The 26,364-nt window shown below is 41.7% G+C and overlaps 1 protein-coding gene across 2 annotated transcripts in view; it reads left to right on the forward strand.

Moving 5' to 3' along the window:
- The first annotated feature begins 334 nt into the window (after window positions 1-334).
- The window catches only part of LOC149174996 (methylthioribose-1-phosphate isomerase-like), a 232,996-nt gene continuing 206,966 nt past the window's right edge, over window positions 335-26,364 (forward strand). The window contains exons 1-2 of one of the 2 annotated variants that reach the window (XM_089419476.1): window positions 335-683; window positions 2,580-2,635. In XM_089419476.1, the coding sequence (XP_089275602.1) occupies window positions 597-683; window positions 2,580-2,635 (143 nt within the window). In that variant the 5' untranslated portion in view covers window positions 335-596. The remainder of the gene's footprint in view (window positions 684-2,579; window positions 2,636-26,364) is intronic. The other variant, XM_089419477.1, reaches the window with a different exon arrangement.

Genomic DNA, 26,364 nt, shown 5'->3' on the forward strand with positions numbered 1-26,364 from the left:
AATTTATATGTAATTTGTGACTGATGTAATAATGTAAGCGTTAGAGAGAACTTGGAAATAACGCTTACTTTAGCAAATAATTAGAATTAATTTGTTGAGTAGTTGTGATATTTTCCCAATAGCAAATTTCTCAATATAATAAACACTCTCTATACTTAATGTAATTATGTTGTGATTATAATGTAATAAAAATAATTCGTCGATATATATTCCATTCTATGCAACATTAACCATTTATAATCCCATTTATAATTAGTATTACATTGATGGAAATATATACGGTTCATATATATATTCCATCTGCAAACATAACATGGGAATCGTTTTCGATGAGTCTGCAAACATAACATGGCAAACATAACATGGGAATCGTTTTCGATGAGTCTGCAAACACTGTATATTCGCATTTTTTTGTTCCAATCTCTCGCAAAGAGACAACCTGATCTTATCTACTTGTTCCTGTAACTTCATCGATCATTTGTTTAAACGAGGCCTTACCGCAATTAAAATATTTTCAGTCAGACATTTGGATCACAGCATCTAAGTCTAAAGAAATAATCCTCCAACAGCCTCAAACCCCGCTAAAGATCTGCGAAATGGCTGCTGAATTGAAGCAAAACGGGGAGGATAGTACTTTGCAGTCAATTCGATATTCGAGGGGGCGCTTGCAGCTTCTAGACCAGGTTTAAATGCATGGGTTTCTTTATTAATGCTACATTTCAGGTTTCAGCTGGTACTCTGTTCTACTAAATTTGGATTATAGTGCAGAAAAGAAAAAAGGAATATTGTGTAGGATAGATTATCTCATATTTTTTTTCCTCGTATATAACTTCGTGGCACCAAGAATGTTGAATCTATTTCAATTTAGCAATTTCTCGCACCAAAATCCTTCAGTAAAGTTTAAGGAAAATAGGTTTATTAAGCAGGAGATACGAATACAGTGATTTTGAAAAGGGTAAGGTACAGTGATTTTGAAAAGGGTAAGGTTCGCAGTGTTGACTGGCTCTGTTGCAAAGTTATCAAACAGGCGTGGAAATAATGTTAGCTAAAATTCAGCCCTTTGGGCGATGGATTCGGCATGATCACAGTGAAAAATTTGGTTTTGCCTATAGCTCCACGCTGATCATGCTTTTGGATATGATTCCACCATGTCCGATTACAGTGAAAATCATGGTTTAGCCCATAGTTCCATGCTGATCATGCTTGTGGATATGGTTCTACCATGTCCTAAGAGGCTTTCGGAGTCACTGAATTGATTCTATTGCTAGGTTCCACCGAGGATGGCCAGCAAGAAGTGCGTTTTGGTTAAGCTTTAGATAATGGACTTGGCTTGGTTGGGCGCACTCGAACTCTGTAGAGTCAAGAGTTGCATCGGGACTGCCCAATATTCTGGAGTTGATTTGATAAATAAAGCAAATAAAAAATACATTTAATTAAAGAAATCTACTAGCCAAGATTCGGAGTTAACTCAAACAGACTTGGAGCTTGGCTCGGCTGACTCGCGAGTCAGATTCATTGACTGACTTGGTCAGTGAATAATCTACTAAAGCAGGCATACAAATAATCTACTAAGCTTATGCGAAAGTACTTGTTTCTCATCTGTTCATATCCTAAAATATATTAGTGTACAAAAACTGAGGAGGATGAAGAGACATAAAGAGGAAGACAGCCCACTCTGGCCGTTGGGCTCCCACATGTAATTTCTTGCTAAATTGTCCATCCAAGTTAGCATGCTTGCGTTAATTGGGTTGTGGGGTATTGTGATCAAAAGTGGACACCAAGGTAGCACGACAAAGTCTAACCGTAACTAAACTTTGGAAGAGCACAATCAAGTTGTAGAATGGGCATTCCACGACTAAGATATTACCACATTCATGACATAGTGCCAAGTTACCACTTATGAGTGCCAATGCTGAACATTACAATGTACATTTTGTATTGATGATCGTGCACAACTTTGCACCTCCGATGTAATGACCAAATCCTCCGTGTGCTAAAACTTATGCAAATTTTTGGAATGAACATCTCTCTAGTGCTACTTGTCTAATCATAGGATCAGTTAATTTCTGACTTGTTTCGAAATCACTTCAGGGCTCAACAACATTGCTCTCTTGGCTTTCACTTCATGTGATTCTTCTTGCTAGTATAAATACTTAATTGGCCATGGAAACTTTAATTAGGTGTTACTAGCTCTCCTTTAAGGGACTCTCTTAGCATAGTGTAAGATAGCATGTTGGTCTATAAGGTCTTCCTTTCTATTACAGACCAATGATCAAGGTTGACTTTGTGAACTTTGTCTAGGAGGAAAACTGGGTAAGTGGTACCAAGTGCTTTTTAAAGGCAGACATAGAATCTCTAGCTTGAAAACAAACTGTGGCCATACTTAGGGCTTCCTTTATAGAAATCTTGTTGGGGAAGAGTCAGGTCCGTTTGAATAAACTTTTGAAAATAATGGCTAACCCCCCATCTTAGGCATGGCAATTGTTTGATGATTTATTTATCTGGATAAGTCATAAATGTTTATTGTTTCTTTTGGTTCCTAACTCATGTCTGTTTTCCTTTTCCTTATTTTTTCACAGAGAAAGCTACCCCATGATTCTGTTTATATCGACATTCAAGATTCTACAGCAGGATGGTGAGCTTTTGTCATGTTCCTCTTGAAAATCATTTTTTGGCATTTCTAGTTTCTTTTTATTTCCTTTTTTCATCTCATATCCCGGAGTGTTGATGTTCAAAACCTAAAATCAATAAATAATGGAGACACATTTTCATAAATATAGCAGCAGACCAAATAACGAAAGGAAGAAAGTGTGAAAACCGATATCAGATACATCTCAAGATGTTTGGAGGTTTTATTTCAAAATTAATTTCTAATGTGTCAAGCTGAAACTGAGCTAAAAACAAGATCAATTTATAAATGGTATTAGGTTGTTTTATTTGCACTCCCAGTTACCAGCCAAAATGCAAAAAAATTTGATGTGCTCACCTATTTGGATCTCACCTCATCACTTCTGGTGCTGAGCAAGACACCTTCCTGTTTTTGCATATCTTTCTTTTACATCTCTTTCCTATCTACATAGTTTTTCTGGTAGTAAAAGAAGTATTTTCTCAAAACACGGTGTTTAGTTTATTCAGTAAATTTTTTGATCTTTTGTTTTCATTTTTGTCAACTGAACTGCTTCATACTATTATTTCATGAAAATTTAACGAATGTAATTTACATACAATTCATAACATTTGTGATGGGTTTACAGCTGCTTCTCTGTTATGGGTTGTGGCCTGGTAGCCCACAGAATTGCACAGTGAACCCTTCATGGTGAATAACAGCATGAGTGTGGAAATTTCGAATTTAGAGCAATTAATGCAAATCTGAAATTTCACCTCATTTACTTGAGGTTTTGTGGATCTAATCCTTGTGAACTTTTAGCCTTGGGGCTGATTTGAAGTATTCGATTACAGCAGCAAATACTTCCCTTTTCTTCAGCGCAAATCACTTGCCAGTAGCAGCCCATGAGAATAAATAACATACAACTGTATGTCAATGCCAACAAGATACAACCCTGAAGGCACACTTCTCTAATCATATAATAGATCTGAAAAAACTTTATGACATAATTTTTTTGTGCAGAAAATCTGCTCATTTATCTTCAAGGTGTCTGTTAAATCACTTAACAATTTCAGCAATATAATAGGTCAAATCCACATGAACAATAAGAGCTGAAATTCACCCAATCAAGAAGATAACAAACACTGAAAATCAAATGTGCAAGTACAATGTTCAAACAGCTGGAAAGTCCATATATATAAGAAATGAAGTAAAGTACATTGCTTTATCATAAAGCTAATATAAGTCAAGCTCTCCAAATCTTATCTAGGGAAACCACAGGAGTCCTTGCCACCATCTGATTCCTCCTTGTTAGGAATCACTCTTAATCAAAACTGGCCACTCCACCAAGGATCCTAGCTTCGTTGCCTCCTTTCTAACCATAAATTTCCCTTGAACATCCTCCAAGAACATAGTGCTCCAAGACAAAGAGAGATAATACAATTAAGTGTACAAGAGAGAGAGAGTCATAAGTGCGTTTCACTCTTCACATCTCTAAAGTATATGCCGAATAATTGATGCATGAAAGGATTCTTTTCTTTCTCTATTTATATGAGAGGTAAGGGAGGGCAAAAATATAAAGTGGACTTAGTCCACTACAAGCAACCTAATTCTATACAAATAGGTCCATAGATGGAGCATTCACACTCCAAGTGACACATGTCAAGCTCCAAGGTGAAGACGTTCAACAATCAAGGCTCCAAGGTGAAGACTTCCAAAAAGCAAGGTTCCAAATCATGAGTGCTCCATGGGGGATGTATCCAACACTTTCCTTCCAAAGGCCTCCTAATGCTTCAATGCTCCTCCTATGCCATGTGCTTCTTTGAATCCTCCCCACCTACATGATCACTTCCTCTTCCCAAACGTCCTTGAGTCAAGTACATGCTTCCATGCAAGCATCCAATTGTGCCCATGCCTTCTAAGACTTAATGCCTTACTCCATGATGCTAAATGCTTCTCCTCCAAAGCAAGTAGTCCTATTAAACAAACAACTTGCCTCCATGTGGCCATCATGCAGAATGTCACCAATTTCCATATATTCCAATGCTCCAAGGAAGAATGCCACACAAGCAATAGGACAAGGTCTAACCATCATTGAGTAAGTTGACTCCAATGTGTTTATCCCTCATGGAACAACCAAGGGTCATTCATACACCATGCACTACACATCACTTGAAGCACCCCTGAGTATGGTGTAAACACTTTCAGAGTATCCTTGAAAGCTAACATTCTATTTTTACAATGAAAGTGTTTTCACCAATTCTAGTCTACTCCCTCTACAACTCAACCAAACCTGCCATCCACGAATTTGAACATGTTGCGGTCTTGGAAACAATTTAAACATCATCCTCCATCTAGATATCACATCTCACCTCCCCAAGGAAACTGGAAGACTCACAAATGAAAGAAACCAATGCAATAGCATATATCTGAGCAGTTTTGCGTGTCATTATTGAAGATATGGGTGCTCTTACATGCGCTTTTGCATATTGTAATGTTTGGGTAAGCCATCTCAACTTCTTACATGCTGGAATAGAAGGTGAGGCCATGTCCACCCTTGATATCACCTCGTCCACTGTAACATACCCAGGTTGGTTATAAGCTAGACCTAGCTCCCTAGATACTGTGATGATAGTTTACATGTAGCATACCATGGGTCCACCTTCAACTTATGTGAGGTGCCCAATAGCTGGCATTCACTAGTACCCATACTTACTTGGAAATTTTCAACACAAATATAAAATGGGTCTATGACATGCTTGATTAACCAAAATGGCTATTTTGCATTCTCTGGATGAAACAGACAAACATATTTGTAATTTAAGATCCCACAGAGCTTTATTGAGGTTTCACTAGAATAAATATGCACAACTGTATTAGCAGTTTAACACCGTGACCCCTTTTTGTCATGTAACACCTTCTTGAGCTATGAAACTTAGTCTATCTACAGGTCAACAGCCATAGTAATTTTCAGGTCTGTAAATAACTGTAAGATGGACACTAGACAGGTTGAATGTACATCCGGTGTTTCCTTTTCCCATGCAACAGATGGCTATCTCTTATAGATGAAGTTGTGATTAGATAAAATAACATAACAAGAATATTTTATGTCACTGCAAGTGCCTACGCTCTTTTTCTATGCCCTGTTGAAGAAAGTGTAACTAGGTTCAGTCTTCATAATGACATGATCTTTGTAAATGATGTAATAAAAAAGAATAAATTATTTTTGTATGCCTTGTTACATGGGTTTCATGAGAAAGAAGTGTCATTAGGTAAAAGACTTCTTCTTGATATCTTTAGGATTTATTAATAAAGTCAAAGAGTCAAGTCATGTATGAATGAGCTCTTTAAGGGCCTATGTAAAATGTATTCATGTCAAAGCAGCCCTCCGAGACCAGGAACAATCCTCCATTGGCAAGCTCAAGAAGTCTGCAAGCAAATTGATACGAAATTCATCAAGTCGGCTTCAATATTGAATTAAATATATAAATGGCTGTCATGTCGGCTTGGATAAAAGACATGTCGGTTCACAAGTTCCAGTTGGCTCAAAATAGGAGCACAAATGGTCAGCGCAAATGGCACAAGAAGAACTCACATTTCTCTCTGAGATTTCGTATAGAAGGAGCAGATCCGCATTGCATTAGGGCAAGTGTTTAAGGGTCTGACTGCACCTCGGATGCGTATAAGGTGCAAGCGGACCAGGTCTCGGGTGGATAGAAGGAGCAGGAAGGAGACCTTGCATTACAGGAAGACAGTAGATCAGGACTACGCATGGAATTGTATCACTGTAATCTTCAGATGGGTAAACAGAGGAACAGTCTTGGCATTACAGTGAAGAGTATTCGGTCTCCTAGCAGTCTAGACATGCATATAAGTATCTCGATGATCCTTCAACAGCATACCATCTTGGAATTCATTCCAGAACGCTGTCACTTATGGATGAGACAGTATCGGCATAAAAATGGTCTCAGAACTTCGCTAATCCTAGATGTCTCTGCTCTTTCGGATAGTACCACAGAGGCATAGTCTTGGCATAATGAAGAGCCTCAGTAACAACAGTGACAAAGATGATCAGTCTCGGAATCATGAGAAGAAGCAGTAATGACAGTGAAAGAGGGTAACCCTCTCGGCATAATGAGAAGCAGTAACCATTACAGTCTCGGCCTAACTGGAAGGTTAGGATCTCAGTATTGCAATCTCGGTAGACCTACCTCATAGCAGTCAATGTATGTATGTGATGGAAAGAACCTCAGAACCCTTACTGTCTTTGCATAATCTCAAGTCTCACTGTCTCGGCTTAAGAGAGATCACAATGATCCTATAATTGCAATCTCAGTCTCAGCATATTTATCATAGAACACACTCAACATGATGATGATCTTATCAAAGGATACAATGATGATCCAAATGCAGATGGAGACATGGTGCAACAGTCATCATGATGAAGATCTCAATCAATGTTTTACAACTCGGACTCGGACTCCGACTCGACCGAGGATCGACTCCGACTCCGACTCCGACTCGGTAATGACTCGGCCGGCTCGATTTCAATGACTCGGTCGTTGTAAAAAATACATTAAATATTTATTTTTTTTATAAAAAAACATAATTTTAAATATTGATGGGGATGGACAATTATTCTGGTGCTGGGCAAGCAGCAAGCAGGAAGGGGATGAGTCATTAGGAAATTAATATAATTGTATATATGAATTGTCGATGAAGTTAAGAGGAAGAGGACTGATACTTTTAGTCTTCATTAATATCTTGATAGTGTAATCAGGCCTTGGTCTCCAATAAATGGGTGTGAACTATAAACTATAAAGATAAACTTCAGTTCTTTATCAGTGTCTCCCTGAACCTTGGAATTCTAATCCAAATTGCATCAATATCATTTGTTGCAGAGTGCATGGAAAGATGCATCAAGGCAGTATTTGAGTGCAGCATGTAATTGAAATGGTTCCTTCGATATTTACCAAAATTTATTGAACGATAAAAGAATTCCAATCTCTTGAGGTGACATATAGATAAAAGTTTCAAACAGACTTTTCCTAGTGCTCACTACTGAAATATGAGTCAAATAGGCAAGAAATACACTTCACTGTCATCATGCTGAGCCAAGCAGTGAACAGAGTCACAGGCATTGATAGTATCCACTCATTTCTTAAAGGGAGGCAATTAGAAAACGAGTAATCAAATCACCTTAAGGAATAATGAGGATCTGAATTTCAATATGTAATTGTAGTGGTTCTTATTGCCCTCAATATAATATTGGTGGTAATACAAACATTTTATGTACAGACTTTAAGCTTCTTTCAAATCTGAGGTGTAATTTATCAAGATCTTATGTCTCAACTCTCATAATCCTGAAATATTGTCTCAAAAATCACAAAAAAATCAATAAAATCACAAAAAAATGAATAAATTTCATGTTTTACGCTGCCCAGCTGTAGTTTCATTGACTCGGCCGAGTCAATACATGACCCGGCCGGGTTGACCGAGTCAACTATGACTCGGCTGAGTCATTGGATGACTCGGCCGAGTCATAGTTGACTCGGTCAACCGAGCCGGGTTGCTGGCCGGGTCAGAGATTTTGGTAATGGCTCGGTTCGAAACGGCCGTTTCGGAGTTGACTCGGCCGGGTTGTAAAACAATGATCTCAATGAAGTTAAGAGATCTCAGTGACATGATGAAGAAGCAGTAATGAAAATCAGTGATGCTGTAGTGAAATGGTGCAGCAATGAGGATGATCTCAGCAGTGACAGAGCAGAGGATTGATGTCTTGGTCTTGGAGAGGCAGAATGTGTCAAGGGTCATGGTCTTGGTATTCGTCAATTGGAATCTCTATAAGAAGAATTTTGTGCGGGTTTTCCTCTCCAAGAGGGAGAGGTTTTGGCCCTGGCAGAAAGCCAAATACTTTGTGTTCTTGTCTCTTTTGTTTTTGGTAGCAGTTTGATGAAGTAAACACACACACTAATAATGCAAAGAAGATCAAGCTAAGATAAATTGTAAAAACACTTCACAAATTGTTATCATGTTAAGAAGAATCACTTTGATTTTGTTTGCCCTAGATTCTTCAACATGCCCAAACCATAGTAGAAAACAAAACCTTAGTTGGGTCAGATATAAAAGTTACTGTGTTTATTCTAGCGAACAAGGATGAGGAACACATTATTGGTTTCCTCCTGTAGACAATACTGCCCATATAAGGTTCATAAAAAGAAGGATTATGTACCTTTGAGTAAATTGCAGAAAAGTGGCTTGGCATATCTCTGAGTTTAGCTACAAACTATTTGCAACTCATCGGTCTTCATAATGCTACAGCTTTGTATATGATGTGTATGATCATACTCTCTTTCAAGAACAGAGTCTAGCTACAAGAATAGTCACAGTCAAGAGATACAAAGAATTGTGATTGTTGATGGCAATACTAGTTTTAGCTATTCAGACCTTTCCCATAGCCCGATTCAATAAAACTTCAAACTTCAGTAATCATTTATGTGGAAATAATCACAGTGAATATATAGCAAGAATTACCACGGCAATTCCAATTTTCCCCTGTTCATATCATCTTCCCATAGCCAGGTTCGATGGAGTGGTATGCCAAAGTGAATAAGAGACCTATTTGACAAACACTTGTTCTCAAACAGGTCATTGTATTTATAAACACTATTCTCAAAACAGGTAACATTAATTCTCAAACAAGTAAGTGTATTCATAAACGCTGTTTGTAAAACAAGTAATGTTGTTCCTCAAACAGGTAACACTACCTCTCAACAAGTAATCGAACCTAATTTCTGGGCATGTTTACAGGGCATCGTAGAGTGACCTTGGTCATATTTCTTACAAGGAACAGGGTTAAACAACAGATCTCATGATTATGGAAATGTAGGCGTAGAACAATTGCCAAAACCCCAACATCATCCTCCAAAATCGAACTCAACAATTTGGTTAATAATTACTATAACGAGGTCTAATGAAAACAATTCTTATAGAAAACAAATTTACTTCATGTATGTCTGTCAGAGAGGCGATACCGTGATTCAAGATTTGTTCATTGTATTCAGATTAGTTACTTCAGATAACATTCAAGTATAATAACCAGAGTATATAGTTAGTTCTGCAGTCAGGTCTTCACATGCTTAGTGCTACACATCAAGATATATTGAATGTATCAGTCCTGGTTTATTTACGCACTAGCATTTCTGTAAAATTTTACTATAGATTCCAAGTATTGGGTACTGGGATCGAGCCTTTAGTTTTCCTCCCAACCACAGACAGGCTGCCAGTAGTGTCTTCAAGCAGTTGTCTTCCCCGAGATTAATAGTCCTAGTGACCACACAGCCAGTAAATAGCAGGGAATCCATAGGTCTAGCACACCTCCACCATTCTGGCCTAAAGAGCATTCATTTACAGGCTAGTTCAGGGTTTCTAGAGAAAGACACCCCCACCCACCAGCCACAGGCTAGTCCAGGGATTCGAGAGGTGTGAACCTCCATCCTATCTTAATTCAAGCTTCAAGTTTTCATGCTAATCTCATTTATACAGTGAGCTTATTCAATTAGAACAAGGAAGCCACAGTTCTACTGCCACTTAATGTACAAGTCATGAAAGATAACTTCAAAACATTGCACACAGAATGAGCTTGGTTGCAAAAATTCACCAGGAGAAGATCGTTGGTCTATGTCCTCAGCGAGTCTGCCTTGTCCTCATTACTGTATGGTGCACATGACCAAATTCCTTTCGCTCTTATCCACCCCTGGCGCTGCACTTTGAGTGCCCTCCCTTTCCTCTTCTACTGCTTGGTTTCGGTTTCCAATTAGTTAGGCTCCTTGCAGTTAGTTAGAGTCTTGCCTCAAACCGTCACTTAAATGATTTTTGTTTCATTTACACATTAATAACATTCATGCTACACATATATGTTTGTAAGCATATTTATAATACTTCATAGGTGTATGTGTCACCATTTTTCCCCCTGGGAAAAATCGTAATTTTATTAAGAATAACAAAATTACATTTTGTAGATGCAGAAGCGCATATGCAAACAGCAAATCAAATGATTGTTGTCAAGAAAAAACCAGAAAGAAAGTACAAGCGAATTAATATACAAAAGGGGAGGAAAATAATGTTTTTCTCCCCTTTTTCTTCTCAACCTTTCGCCACTCCCCAAGAGTCTGTGAGGACGAAAAAAGAACGAGAGAAGAGTCCTCCACAGGGCGAGGAATGTCCTTGTCTGAATCAGAGTGATCTGGAGAATGTTGTCTTTTGGCTCCGCTAATGTCCTCTGTATCTGGTATTTTCTCCGGCAAAGAGTCCATTGGTTCCTGAGCTGCTAATTTCTCAATTCCTGGCGACTTGTGGGTCTAATTGTTTGCTATGGGGGTGGTTGCCGTGGCTTCTTCCTCAATAGGAACATCATCAGGATCTGGTGGAGGGATAGTTGCCTCCTCATCCTCTTCTATATCTAGTTGTTCCACTATGCGTTGCTAGCCTCTTGGTTTTGTGCTTGTTTCTTGTTTCTTCTGGTTCCTTTTTTGGCTTGAGGGCAGTTACTTAGAAGGTGACCTGTTTGTTGACAGCCCCGACACCTGAAAGCTGTGTTCTCATAATCAAGTGGTTGTTTCCACTGTGTGTTATTATGGATCAGAATTATGCTATCAGGTAGCCCTTGACTAAGGTCCACCTCAACACAAATTCTGGCAAAAGTATGTATGCCTTTAGTTATTCTGTCCACATCTTGCTTGATGTATTTTCCTATCTCATTCCCCATTGCTTCGAAAACTTTGGGAAGCCAGAAGTGTAGCGGGAGATTGTGAAGCCTAACCCAAACTGGCATTTTAGACACCACCATAGTAGTGGGGTCAAAACCCGGGAACCAGGGGGTCATGAAGAGTCCTGCATTGCCCCAGAACCATGGCCCCTCATGGAGGGCATATTCTTTTTCCTTGACCGTGTCAAAATTGACGATAAAAAAGCCTTTGGAGCATAAATAAATGTCACAATTTGTTGTCCAGGTGGAGTAGATCCATTGTTGTAATGCATCTGTTTTGGGCCAAAAGCCATTAAATCTGCAGATGACAGCCCTTGAAGAGAAATTAGTATAAAAATTGTTTACCTCTGGCAGAGCGATTGTCAGTACTGGAGTCTGCGATCTTTGCTCCACAATATAGGGTCTAGGTAGTTCTTGTGTTGGTGCTGGCTTATTAGTGGCTTCCCCCTTCCCTTTGACGGCATCCTTGAAAGAAGCTGCGCCTTTTGAGCTAGTTCCAAAGCTACCCCCTCTCAGCCTCGTGTTTAGGATGATGGTGGAGTCTGGTACAATTCCATAGTCTTGCAATGTACATTGATCCTGTATATATCAAACTTTGCATGTTTGCTGATATGCCTGTGGATTCTTGTATTTCATACTTTATGTCTTCTATCAGCTTCCCCGACCAGGTTCGCTTGCATATCGATTTGCCTGTTAGGGTTCTGATGAATATTTGTAACAGTTCCTGTCCGGAGTCCTTGATGGGTGATGTTGTTTTTTGCCAGGATCCATCTGCTATCTGGGCTGCTGTAGCAATAGGATCTGTGCGGTCCAGTTTATGAAATTTACCTTGCAGCTGCTGCAGATTGTTCTCAGCAGCTGCACAGTCATTGCCTTTTAAAGGACTAGCTGCAGCATTCTGACTACTCTCTGTCTAGTAACCCTTTACTTCCATTCCGATGGGGACAGAGCTTATAGATCTCTGTTTGTCAGGAAATCTGAGAAAAACTTCTTGGAGCTTTATCTTCACTTGTGAGACAGCAAGGGTTTCACTTGGGAACCACAGCTTTAGGGGATAGCAAGTGACGAGGACCACGAGGTGCCCCTGTGCCCCAACATTGTCCAGGTGTGGTTGAGCTAAAGACCTTCTGTCATTTCCGGCAAGCTCCCACTGATCATGTCTTCCAACCTGAGGTTTTACATCCCCCTCAATGATTCTCGGCTTCCGGATGATGGGAAGAAACCACTTCCGTTCAAAGGAAAACATGGGCGCAACAAACAGCTCGGCCCATAACCATTCACTCACATCCCACTGTTCTGTATCTTGCTGGGGCCAGTCGCACGTTTCATGACCAGGAATGGGAGCTCCGATCACCCCACAGCAAGAATCACTGTTTTTCAGGGGGATGGTGTATGTGTCACATATTAATGCTACTCACCCACATAATTATAATTGTGAATTTGACTATGTTTGCAATATTCACATAAGTAACCTCAATTATGAATTTAATCATGACATATTCACACCATTGTAATAGGAATCCCTAAAAATTATCTCCAAGTGTCCTTTTGCCCACTGATTTTTGAGGTAGTTGATTGGCCTAGTCATCACTAGTCAGTCTTTCAGGGCAATGATGCCCATGCCATTTGGCCTTTTTTCCCCCTTGCTTGCCATCTGTCCCAGGCAGCATGTCCACCTCAGCGCTAAAATCAGTTGTCCCTTTCACTTAGCCAAAATTTAATTTATTTATTCTAAATGAAAATGGAAAAAGGGTAATCGGGGTTGTCACAAACCTCTCCCCATTAGGGGAACACCGTCCTCAGTGTTCAATGGTCATATACAATATAAAAGTGAAAATTTTAATGACTGGACACAACTGATAGGGAGCTTTATATGTATAGCTTATTTCAGCTTTTATAACATCTCTTACATACACAGTGGTTTTCCCAACCACTCAATAAATATATCACTTCATAAATTTAGCCATCTATCCTTGTAGTGAACTTGGAACTTTCCAGAATTCCTACAACAACCACAGGTTAGAGCATAAATCAAGTGATCATAAACTAGAACATATTATCATATTAGCTCAATACTCCAAATTATCATAAATCATGCTCATAGTTTAAAAATTATGAATAGCACTATAGCATTGATACTTATCTTGATTTGATGACTTCTTCTTTGTATGCACACGGGGTTGATTGCCTATCCTGGCAAGCGCACTATTACATCGGAAAAATCCCTTTTGTGGATGTTGAAATTTGGTACTGGAGGACAGGTGGTTCCCTTAGGCTTTGATCTTTGGCCTAGGGAAAAGTGTCCAAAAGAATTTAATTTTTCTCCTAAAGTAACTTTATAATTTTTATAAAGTTAAATCTAATTTAAAAGTGACTTTAAGTGATAAAGTTACTAAGTCTAATTTTAAAGTGACTTTTATAAAGTCAATGAAAAATTAGAAAGGAAAAGTGACTTTGGAAATAAATGACTAAGTGGGTCTTTATTAAAGTGGGGTGAATTAAAAAATAAAAAGTGAGATTTAAATGAGCATTTAATCTCAGCCTTAGATCTCAATCTATTTTAGCCATTGGATTTAGGGATCACCCAAAAGTCACTTGGATCACCCAAAAGTCACTTGGGGTTAGATTAAAGGAGGAAAAGGAGGAAAAGGTCATTCATTCTTTCATGAGCAGATTGGGAGAAGGAGAGCAAGAGAGCAAGAGATTTCTGAGCAGGGAGGAGAAGGAGACAGCAGCTTGGCACACATTCCAAGGCAACAGTTGAGCAGATTTGTACCGCTGATTCAGCACACAGTGAAAGGCAGATTTTGGCACGATTTTCGAGGAGTGGTTTGCACAAAAATCGAGGAGCAATTTGCTGATTTTTCTGCACGCAAAATGAGGGCCGTACAATGCATTTATTGCAGGCTGTACAATGCATTTAATGCTGGCCGTACAACAGCATTTAATGCTGAAAGTGGGCACGAAAATCAAGGAGGTTGTACAACATTTATTGCTATCTTGTTTGCTGTAATTTCCAGTTTGCTGTGAGGCATGGGAAAAGAGATAAGTTGTAAATTTGCTTGCTGATTTTTTGCTGAATATTTTGTTGAAATTTGGTACCGGAGGACAGGTGGTTCCCTTAGGCTTTGATCTTTGGCCTAGGGAAAAGTGTCCAAAAGAATTTAATTTTTCTCCTAAAGTAACTTTATAATTTTTATAAAGTTAAATCTAATTTAAAAGTGACTTTAAGTGATAAAGTTACTAAGTCTAATTTTAAAGTGACTTTTATAAAGTCAATGAAAAATTAGAAAGGAAAAGTGACTTTGGAAATAAATGACTAAGTGGGTCTTTATTAAAGTGGGGTGAATTAAAAAATAGAAAGTGAGATTTAAATGAGCATTTAATCTCAGCCATTGATCTAAATCTATTTCAACCATTGGATTTAAGGATCACCCAAAAGTCACTTAGGGTTGGGTTAAGAGAGGAAAAGGAGGAAAAGATCATTCATTCTTTCATGAGCAGATTGAGAGAAGGAGAGCAAGAGAGCAAGAGAGATTTCTGGACAGCTGAAAGCGGAGTTTCAGCAAAGAGGAGTTTCAGCAGCTGAAAGCGGAGTAACAGCAAAGCTGAAAGCGGTGTAACAGCAAAGCTGAAAGCGGAGTAACAGCAAAGCTGAAAGCGGTGTAACAGCAAAGCTGAAAGCGGAGTAACAGCAACAACCGCGGTGTAACAGCAACAGCAGCGGTGTAACAGCAACAGCCGCGGTGTAACAGCAACAGCTGCGGAGTATCAACAGTGGTGTATCAGCAAGGCTGAGATAAGTTGTAAAAGTCTGTTTGCTGAATTTTTGCTGAACATTTCTCCTATTGTAAAAAGGCAATTTTCAGAAATAAAGAAGAGCTCTCAAACTGGTTTTCCCCAAGAGTTGTAGGGGGTTTTTCCAGGGTCAAGTTGACCAAAAATATCAGTGTTTTAATGTGTTTTAATGGCTGTTTTTGATTGCTGATTTTTAATTCTGCAATTTCCAGCATTCTGAAAAATTTCCAGAATTTGTGTTTTCAGCAATATTTATTTATTTTAGTCTGTTAAATGTATGGTTATGGGAATGGGCATTTAACTACATGGGAGAAATAAGGAGAAACTGAAAACCGGGGTGGGAAATGAGAAATTTCTACATGGTATCAGAGCTTGAGTGTTGAAAGGCAGTTTGGGACAGCAAAAGAAAAAAATTACAGTTGCTGATTTTTCACTCAGAAAATTCCAGCAAGCTGATTTTTTTTAAACAGCAGTTTTATCTTTACTACAGCAGTGCTATTTTTCAGTTTTAGGACAGCAGGATGTCATTGGGATTGAGGGTGGAGGATAGGCTGGATGGGCATATAAATTACAGCGTTTGGAAGGAGAGAATGCAGAGTATCTTTGAGGAGGCAGAAGTCTGGGATATCATGGTGCATACAACACAACACCCTGTTGTTGTGCCTACTGATGCTACTCAGTTAACAGCTTATAATAGAAAGAACAACAAGGGTAAGAGGCTGATTCTAGACGGAATCAAAGACCGTTGCATTCCTCATGTGAGAGGAAAGAGCAATGCCCATGAGATGTGGACAACATTGTCCAATCTCTACCAGAGTACCAATGAGAACCGGAAGATGGTCCTGAAGGAGAAGCTGAAGAACATTAAGATGGGTAATGATAGTGCAGCTGGATATTTCACAAAGATTACCAATGTGAGAGATGAGTTGGCAGCGATTGGAGAGGCCATTCCACCCACTGAGTTGGTGCGGATTGCAGTGAATGGCCTCCACCGTTCATGGTTGAACTTTGCTGATGGGGTTTGTGCACGTGAGACCCTTCCCACATGGGAGAGGTTTTGGGATGATTGCATTCAGACAGAGATCAGGAAAGGACAGCTTGGGGCAGCCAAGCCAGTTGAGCAGGATGAGGACGTAGCACTGGTGGCAGGAGGCAAGAAAGGCAAAGGGAAGAAGCAGGCTTCCACAAGCGGTGGTGGGGGCAAAGGCAAAGGTAAAGGTAAACAGGGGAACACACAGAAGGACTATTCCAAGCTGAAGTGTTGGAATTGTCAGAAGATGGGATACTATGCAGTTGTGTGTCCGGAGAAGAAGAAGAAGAAGGGGAAGAACCAGGACGTGGCAGCTTCAGCAGAGATTGAGGACTTTGCAGGTCGTTTTGACCGGGAGTTTGCGTTCACTACATGTGAGTCCTCTAGTGCAGGATCACCTGCCACACAGGTTCAGAGGGAGCATGCCTTTCCCTCGACTAGTGGAGCATCTTCAGGTATCTGGTATGTGGACAGTGGGGCTTCACGTCATATGACAGGAGTCCGTGAGTACTTCTCAGAGCTTTCAGAGAGGCACTGATATTGAGGTAGTACTCGGTGATGACAGAGTTGTTAGAGCAGTCGGGGTGGGGACAGTGACATTTCAGAGGGAGTCCAAACCTCCCTTGAAGGTGTCAGAGGTTCTTTATGTGCTAGGGATGAGGAAGAACCTCATATCCGTCTCAGCTTTGGAGGACAGAGGATATGAGGTACTGTTCAGGGAAGGACAGGTGTTGATGTATCCCAGGGGCACTCCAGCTGATTCAGCTAGAGTGATAGGTGTACGCCATGCAAAGGTGTACAAGTTTGCATTCCAGCCCCTTTTGGCATTGAGCAGTAGTACCGACAACAGAGCTAGCAGTTCTGAGCTGTGTGAGATTTGGCACCGCAGGATGGGACATATGTATCATGGAGCCTTGAGGACATTGCGGGAGATCACTACAGGTGTGCCAGATTTCAGTACTGATCACTTTGATACTTGCAGAGGTTGTGCGATGGGCAAGTTTTCCAAATCCCCTTTTCCCAGCAGTGACAGCAGAGCGACTGGGATACTTGATTTGATTCATTCCGATGTGAGCGGTCGGATGTCTCATGTTTCCTTGAGTGGATATGAGTACTATGTTGTATTCATTGATGATCACTATGTTGTACACCCTTGGAGAGTTTGTTGACTATTGTGCGGAGGCAGGCATTAGGAGGGAGTTCACTGTTCCTTACAACCCCCAGCAGAACGGGGTTGCGGAGAGGAAGAACAGATCCATCATAGGGGCTGCCAAAGCCATGTTACATGATCAGTGGTTGCCATTGTTCTTGTGGGCAGAGGCCTGCAACACAGCTATTTACTTGCAGAACAGGAGTCCGCATCGTGCCTTGGGGCACATGACTCCGGAGGAGGCTTTCTCTGGGAAGAAGCCTGATCTTGGTCATCTTCATATCTTTGGATGCATTACATACTCCTATATACCCAAGGAGAAGAGGACCAAACTAGAGCCCACCGCAGAGAAGGGTATTTTTGTGGGCTACAGTGAGACCTCAAAGGCCTTTCGGATTTACATTCCTGCACAGAGGAGAGTTGTTGTCAGACGGGATGTGAAGTTCGAGGAGGACAGGGCCTTTAGGAGGTCACGGGAGTTAGAGTATCTGGATCAGCCAGACCCTCAGCAGCAGTTGAGTCAGTCGCAGGGATCCAGTGGGCAGGGATCAGGAGGATCCGGAGGTACATCTATGAGGATGTCAGGTCCATCAGTGAGCAGTGGCTTGCCGAGCCAGAGGGGTGGTGCTCTGGGTAGCATGCAGAGCAGTTCACAGAGTAGTTCACTAAGGGAGTCCACTGATGGACAGTTCACACGGTACCTCAGCTTCTACAGGTTCAGGTGCAGGCAGGAGGACAGCAGACAGACAGTCAGGAGTTTAGGCTACTGATGGTGATGAGGAGGAGGAGTTTCATTCTCCTATGGGAGAAGCATGCTCAGGGAAGAGGAAGCCAAAGTGGCTTCAGGACACCTTGAGAGATGCCACATCTGTTGCTGAGCCGAAGAGGCCGGTCAGAGAGAGTAGACCACCTGAGAGGTTTTGTAGTTATATGGCGATGGTTACCAGCATCCTTGACTCTGAGCCTTCTAGCTATGAGGAGGCAGCTAGCCAGCAGGTCTGGAGAGAGGCCATGCAGGAGGAGTATTCTTCTATCATGAAGAATGATGTTTGGGAGGTGGTGCCGAGGCCTGAGGGCAAATCAGTGGATTATGGTGTGGACTCAGGCAGGGAGATGGAGTGAGATTGGCAGGATACACTGATTCTGATTGGGCAGGTTGTGCTTCTGATAGGAAGAGCACTTCAGGGTGCTGTTTTGGGTTGGGTTCAGCAGTAGTGTCATGGTTCAGCCGGAAGCAGCAGTCAGTAGCACTGAGTTCAGCGGAAGCAGAGTATATGGCAGCAAGTCTAGCTAGTTGTGAGGCTATCTGGCTTCGCAAGATGTTTGGCTTATTTGGTCAGCCGTTGAGACCTTCAGTGATTTACTGTGATAATCAGAGTTGCATTAAACTCACGGAGAATCCAATATTTCATGACAGGTCAAAGCATATCGGGATCAGATATCATTTCATCAGAGACTATGTTTAGAAGGGAGCTGTGAAGCTTGAGTATATTTCCACTGATGAGCAGGTTGCAGATATTCTTACCAAAACCTTACCACGGAGCAAGCATGTCTATTTCAGAGACAAGATGCGTGTGGTGAGGAACACCTTCCTCGGTAAGAGGGAGTGTTGAAATTCGGTACTGGAGGACAGGTGGTTCCCTTAGGCTTTGATCTTTGGCCTAGGGAAAAGTGTCCAAAAGAATTTAATTTTTCTCCTAAAGTAACTTTATAATTTTTATAAAGTTAAATCTAATTTAAAAGTGACTTTAAGTGATAAAGTTACTAAGTCTAATTTTAAAGTGACTTTTATAAAGTCAATGAAAAATTAGAAAGGAAAAGTGACTTTGGAAATAAATGACTAAGTGGGTCTTTATTAAAGTGGGGTGAATTAAAAAATAGAAAGTGAGATTTAATTGAGCATTTAATCTCAGCCATTGATCTAAATCTATTTCAGCGATTGGATTTAGGGATCACCCAAAAGTCACTTAGGGTTGGGTTAAGGGAGGAAAAGGAGGAAAAGATCATTCATTTTTTCATGAGCAGATTGAGAGAAGGAGAGCAAGAGAGCAAGGGAGATTTCTGGACAGCTGAAAGCGGAGTTTCAGCAAAGCAGAGTTTCAGCAGCTGAAAGCGGAGTAACAGCAAAGCTGAAAGCGGTGTAACAGCAAAGCTGAAAGCGGAGTAACAGCAACGCTGAAAGCGGTGTAACAACAAAGCTGAAAGAGGAGTAACAACAAAGCTGAAAGCGGTGTAACAGCAAAGCTGAAAGCGGTGTAACAGCAAAGCTGAAAGCGGAGTAACAGCAAAGCTGAAAGCGGTGTAACAGCAAAGCTGAAAGCGGAGTAACAGCAACAGCCGCGGTGTAACAGCAACAGCGGCGGTGTAACAGCAACAACGGCGGTGTAACAGCAACAGCAGCGGTGTAACAGCAACAGCCGCGGTGTAACAACAACAGCTGCGGAGTATCAACAATGGTGTATCAGCAAGGCTGAGATAAGTTGTAAAAGTCTGTTTGCTGAATTTTTGCTGAACATTTCTCCTATTGTAAAAAGGCAATTTTCAGAAATAAAGAAGAGCTCTCAAACTGGTTTTCCCCAAGAGTTGTAGGGGGTTTTTCCAGGGTCAAGTTGACCAAAAATATCAGTGTTTTAATGTGTTTTAATCGCTGTTTTTGATTGCTGATTTTTAATTCTGCAATTTCCAGCATTCTGAAAAATTTCCAGAATTTGTGTTTTCAGCAATATTTATTTTTTTCAGTCTGTTAAATGTATGGTTATGGGAATGGGCATTTAACTACATGGGAGAAATAAGGAGAAACTGAAAACCGGGGTGGGAAAACAGAAATTTCTACATATTTCTCATTGTAAAAAGACAATTTTGAGAAATAAAGAAGAGCTCTCAAACTAGTTTTCCCCAAGAGTTTAGGGGGTTTTTCCAGGGTCACATTGACAAAAAATCTCAGTGTTTAAATGTGTTTTAATGGCTGTTTATTACTGCTGATTTTTATTTCTGCAATTTCCAGCATTCTGTAAAATTTCCAGAATTTGTGTTTTCAGCAATATTTATTTTTCAGCTTGTTAAATGTATGGTTATGGGAAAGGGCATTTAACTACATGGGAGAAATAAGGTGAAATTGAAAACCGGGGTGGGAAAACAGAAATTTCTACATGGTATCAGAGCTTGAGTGCTGAAGGGCTGTTTGAGACAGCAAAAGGAAAAATTACAGCTGCGGATTTTTCACTCAGAAAATTCCAGCAAGATGATATTTTCATAAACAACAGTTTTATCTTTACTACAGCAGTGCTATTTTTCAGTTTTAGGACAGCAGGATGTCATTGGGATTGAGGGTGGAGGATAGGCTGGATGGGCATATAAATTACAGCGTTTGGAAGGAGAGAATGCAAAGTATCTTTGAGGAGGCAGAATTCTGGGATATCATGGTGCATACCACACAGAACCCTGTTGTTGTGCCTACTGATGCTACTCAGTTGACAGCTTATAATAAAAAGAACAACAAGGGTAAGAGGCTGATTCTAGACGGAATCAAAGACCATTGCATTCCTCATGTGAGAGGAAAGAGCAATGCCCATGAGATGTGGACAGCCTTGTCCAATCTCTACCAGAGTACCAATGAGAACCGGAAGATGGTCCCGAAGGAGAAGCTGAAGAACATTAAGATGGGTAATGATAATGCAGTTGGATATTTCACAAAGATTACTAATGTGAGAGATGAATTGGCAACGATTGGAGAGGTCATTCCACCCACTGAGTTGGTGCGGATTGCAGTGAATGGCCTCCCCCGTTTATGGTTGAACTTTGCTGATGGGGTTTGTGCACGTGAGACCCTTCGCACATGGGAGAGGTTTTGGGATGATTGCATTTAGACAAAGATCAGGAAAGGTCAGCTTGGGGTAGCCAAGCCAGTTGAGCAGGATGAGGATGTAGCACTGGTGGCAGGAGGCAAGAAAGACAAAGGGAAGAAGCAGGCTTCCACAAGTAGTGGTGGGGGCAAAGGCAAAGGTAAAGGTAAATAGGGTAACACACAGAAGGACTATTCCAAGGTGAAGTGTTGGAATTGTCAAAAGATGGGACACTATGCAGTTGTGTGTCCGGAGAAGAAGAAGAAGAAGGGGAAGAACCAGGACGTGGTAGCTTCAGCAGAGATTGAGGACTTTGCAGGTCGTTTTGACGGGAGTTTGCGTTCACTACGTGTGAGTCCTCTAGTGCAGGATCACCTGCCACACAGGTTCAGAGGGAGCATGCTTTTCCCTCGATTAGCGGAGCATCTTCAGGTATCTGATATGTGGACAGTGGGGCTTCACGTCACATGACAGGAGTCCGTGAGTACTTCTCAGAGCTTTCAGAGAGTGGCACTGATATAGAGGTAGTACTCGGTGATGACAGAGTTGTTAGAGCAGTCGGGGTGGGGACACTGACATTTCAGAGCAAGTCCAAACCTCCCTTGAAAGTGTCAGATGTTCTTTATGTGCCAGGGATGAGGAAGAACCTCATATCTGTCTCAGCTTTGGAGGACAGAGGATATGAGGTACTGTTCAAGGGAGGACAGGTGTTGATGTATCCCAGGGGCACTCCAGCTGATTCAGCTAGAGTGATAGGTGTACGCCATGCAAAGGTGTACAAGTTTGCATTCCAGCCCCTTTTGGCATTGAGCAGTAGTACCGACAGCAGAGCTAGCAGTTCTGAGCTGTGTGAGATTTGGCACCGTAGGATGGGACATATGTATCATGGAGCCTTGAGGACATTGCGGGAGATCACTACAGGTGTGCCAGATTTCAGTACTGATCACTTTGATACTTGCAGAGGTTGTGCGATGGGCAAGTTTGCCAAATCCCCTTTTCCCAGCAGTGACAGCAGAGCGACTGGGATACTTGATTTGATTCATTCTGATGTGAGCGATCGGATGTCTCATGTTTCCTTGAGTGGATATGAGTACTATGTTTTATTCATTGATGATCACTCCAGGAGGACTTGGATTTATTTCTTGAAGACCAAGAGTGAGGTCTTCAAGCGGTTTCAGGAGTTCAGAGGTCTTGTGGAGACAGAGACAGGTCGAAAGATCAAGTCCCTGAGGTCGGACAATGGAGGAGAGTACACCCTTGGAGAGTTTGTTGACTATTGTGCGGAGGCAGGCATTAGGAGGGAGTTCACTGTTCCTTACAACCCCCAGCAGAACGGGGTTGCGGAGAGGAAGAACAGATCCATCATAGGGGCTGCCAAAGCCATGTTACATGATCAGGGGTTGCCATTGTTCTTGTGGGCATAGGCCTGCAACACAGCTGTTTACTTACAGAACAAGTGTCCGCATAGTGCCTTGGGGCACATGACTCCGGAGGAGGCTTTCTCTGGGAAGAAGCATGATATTGGTCATCTTCATATCTTTGGATGCATTACATACTCCTATATACCCAAGGAGAAGACCAAACTAGAGCCCACCACAGAGAAGGGTATCTTTGTGGGCTACAGTGAGACCTCAAAGGCCTTTCGGATTTACATTCTTGCACAGAGGAGAGTTATTGTCAGACGGGATGTGAAGTTCGAGGAGGACAGAGCCTTCAGGAGGTCACGGGAGTTAGAGTATCTGGATCAGCCAGACCCTCAGCAGTGGTTGAGTCAGTCGCAGGGATCCAGTGGGCAGGGATCAGGAGGATCAGGAGGTACATCTATGAGGATGTCAGGTCCATCAGTGAGCAGTGGCTCGCCGAGCCAGAGGGGTGGTGCTCCGGGCAGCATGCAGAGCAGTTCACCAGGGAGTCCACTGATGGACAGTTCACACAGTACCTCAACTTCTACAGGTTCAGGTGCAGGCAGGAGGACATAAGACAGACAGTCAGGAGTTCAGGCTACAGATGGTGATGAGGAGGAGGAGTTTCATTCTCCTATGGGAGAAGCATGCTCAGGGAAGAGAAAGCCCAAGTGGCTTCAGGACACCTTGAGAGATGCCACATCTGTTGCTGAGCCGAAGAGGCCGGTCAGAGAGAGTAGACCACCTGAGAGGTTTTGTAGCTATATGGCGATGGTTACTGTTAGCGCTGCTATGCAAAAGGCATAAAAAAAGAATTTAAACACTCTCGAAGGCTGCAAATACCTTCATAATCATCCCGAAGGAACCATTGATGCTGTCAAAATCCTCATTGTTGGGCCAAAATGATCTATCGGGAGGCCTGAAACACTCCGAGACAAGCAAAAATTTAAAATCGCAGGCCTAGCAGTTCAAATGAGCGACAGCCGTTTGATCCGGCCGATCATCGGTCCAGATCGCATCGGCGGGTCGCAATCGGAGGAGGTAGATCGGCGGGTCTTATCGCATCGGGGGGGGAGGGGGGGGGGCGGCAGCGGCAGTGATGTGGTATCACCGATGAGCGATCGCCGATATCGCATCGGCATATCGCTATCGGCATTTCAATGGAGCATGGCCTGTGCATATATGAGTGACCGCCGATGGGCCGGACCCGGCGACCATACAGCGTTGTCTTCTATAGTGTTTTCGGATCCGCAATGTTCGCTGATATCGCATCGGCATTTCGCTGTCGGGATGCCAAAGTGGACAAGGTCTTTACCTTCAGTTATCTGCCGATGCGATGGGCCGGATCCGATGGGTGTACTGAGGTCCTTTTTATAAATTTCAAATCCGCGCTTAAGCCACTTTTAATGATTTTGGGCGCATTTTCTGTGTTTAATGAAATATAAAAATACAAGGGGCGGACCCGATAGAAAAGATATATGTGTGAGGGCCTTTGACATTTAAAAAATAGTAAGGTGGGCAGTATTTATAAATGGCGCGGAAATGATTAATGCAAGCATGCAGCAGTACAGCGCAGTAGGCAGCTGTCTTCAATCGACAGTATGGCCTAGCAGGAAAGAAGATGTGCCCAAAACAGATCAACATTTATCAGTCATGATTGACCCGTGGTTGGGACTTTCAAGTCCAGATGAAGCATTGTGGGCGGGAATGAACAGTGTAGCAGTGTTTCAGTGTCGCCAAGCCAGGCAGTCATATTAGAGCCGTTCAATAATTCAACAGCAGCATTTAATCAGCAGTATGGCCGAGGAGGAAATAGGACGCCACAGATCCAGTCAAAGCATTCAGTGGTTATGGGATTTGCCCATACTTCGTCTCACCTGCCCTAGAAGGATCGTAGAGCACCAGAGAGGGACAAACCTATTCAAAGCACTGCCAGATTTGTACCAGAGGCTCATTCTTGAATGTAAATATGGTTGGTGGGCATTTATAGGCTCCTCCACGCATTGTTCAGCAGAGATATTTTGTATTGTAACAGTATATATACCTAGAACAGAGATGTAATGGATTGATGAGTGTTTGATGAATGAGAGCTTATTGTAGCATTTTAACTTCTGGAGACTGTAAATACTATGAGACCTGCAGCTTCTGGTCTTGATTTCTATTAATACAAGCTTCTTTTGCTATCACCTGCTCACTTTCCACTTCTTCTTCTTGCTCTAGACTGCGCCTGCTTGCATTTATTTGATGTGCTGTGCATTTTTGGCATCGGAGGGGCTGTCATCCCACCTCTATGTTAAAATTTAGTAGTTTATTGAAACTTGTTTGCAGGTTGCTATTGTTCAAATAGCAGAGAGCTGTCATCCTCACTGCCTATTGAATAATAGTCGTGCTGATCCTCTAACTGATTGCAGCTGGCCATCGCAGAGCTCTGTGCATCTGCTGGTGCAATCAGTCTTCTCCATCATCACCTTAACTTTAAGCTGTGAGTAGTTGGTGGTTGAAAGCCTTGTAGTCTGGGGGTCTTCACCCATGTCTGGGGTAAATCATAGTAGGAGTGGTTATCTGGCTTAAAGGTGCTGCACATCTTCCATTTATCCATCATTTTATCCAACAAAACTGTTGAATTTTTAATGTTCCTGAGCATCACTGATTTACAACCTAGGTGAGTTTCTTGGGGTGATAACATTAATTGGCGCCGTTGCCGGGGAGAGGAGAATCGAAGCTCAACTTCCCTGGGAGACGACACAGCTTCAAACTTTGATGACAGACAAGGTTTGAACACAGATTTTGGTTGTAATCATCTGTCTGGCGACTCCACTGGAGGAAGGCCATCCTTTGGCGACTCCACATTGAAGTTCTGGCACAGTTTGTGAGGCATACTAGAAGAAATCCGCAGAAGTCTTCAGCTGTTCCAGTGCCTGACACTGAAAAGATAGTTAACTCGAAGAAAACATCGCAGAAAGGAGCATCAGGATCAGGTAAGCCCAAGAGATCTAATTTGTCTCTGTATGAGGAGTTTTTAGTTGAAGATACACAGTTTGAAGATTTAGAGCCTAGTACTGTTAAGGAAGAAATACCTACAGAGACTCATAAAGCTCCTTCTCCATTTAATTCCCCTCTGAAGCTGAGTCCGAAGAAAGTTTCCCATACTGTCCAAAACATCCCAATATCATTCCTATCCATTACATTATCTCCTACTGCTCCATCTGTTAGTATTCTTCCGCATATTCCAAACATGGCAGGACAACAAGCACCTACTAGGATTGAAAGGATTGTTGCTGCTAGATATGGACCTTTGATATTGCCTACACCTTTAAATGCCATGCCTACAGGAGAATATCAAAAATATATGCCCAAATTTACTGGAACAGAAGGAGTTACAGCAGAAGAACATCTTGAAGCTTTTTATAGTTATGCTGATAATTTAGACATAAGTGAGAACAATGTATGGATGAGAGTTTTTGTCCAAAGTCTTGATGGAGAGGCTAGGAAGTGGTTTAGAGAACTACCCCAGAGATCTATAACAGATATAGAAGCATTAGATGAAGCATTTTTGAAGCAATGGGGAGATAAGAAGGACTTGCTGTATTATCATACAGAGTTTGGAAACTTGAAAAGAGAAAAGGGTGAGTCTTTGCCTGACTTCAATAAAAGATTTAATAGAATGTATAGTAAAATACCAGCTGAGGTAAAGCCTACCCCTACTGCTGCCAAACTCACATATGCCAATGCTTTTGATTCTGACTTTTGCTTATTGTTGAGAGAAAGA

This window comes from Pinus tabuliformis, chromosome 4_1 (genome assembly GCF_031772625.1).
Source record: "Pinus tabuliformis cultivar Carrire ecotype Pingquan chromosome 4_1, CPIR1, whole genome shotgun sequence".
Classification (NCBI taxonomy): Eukaryota; Viridiplantae; Streptophyta; class Pinopsida; order Pinales; family Pinaceae; genus Pinus; species Pinus tabuliformis.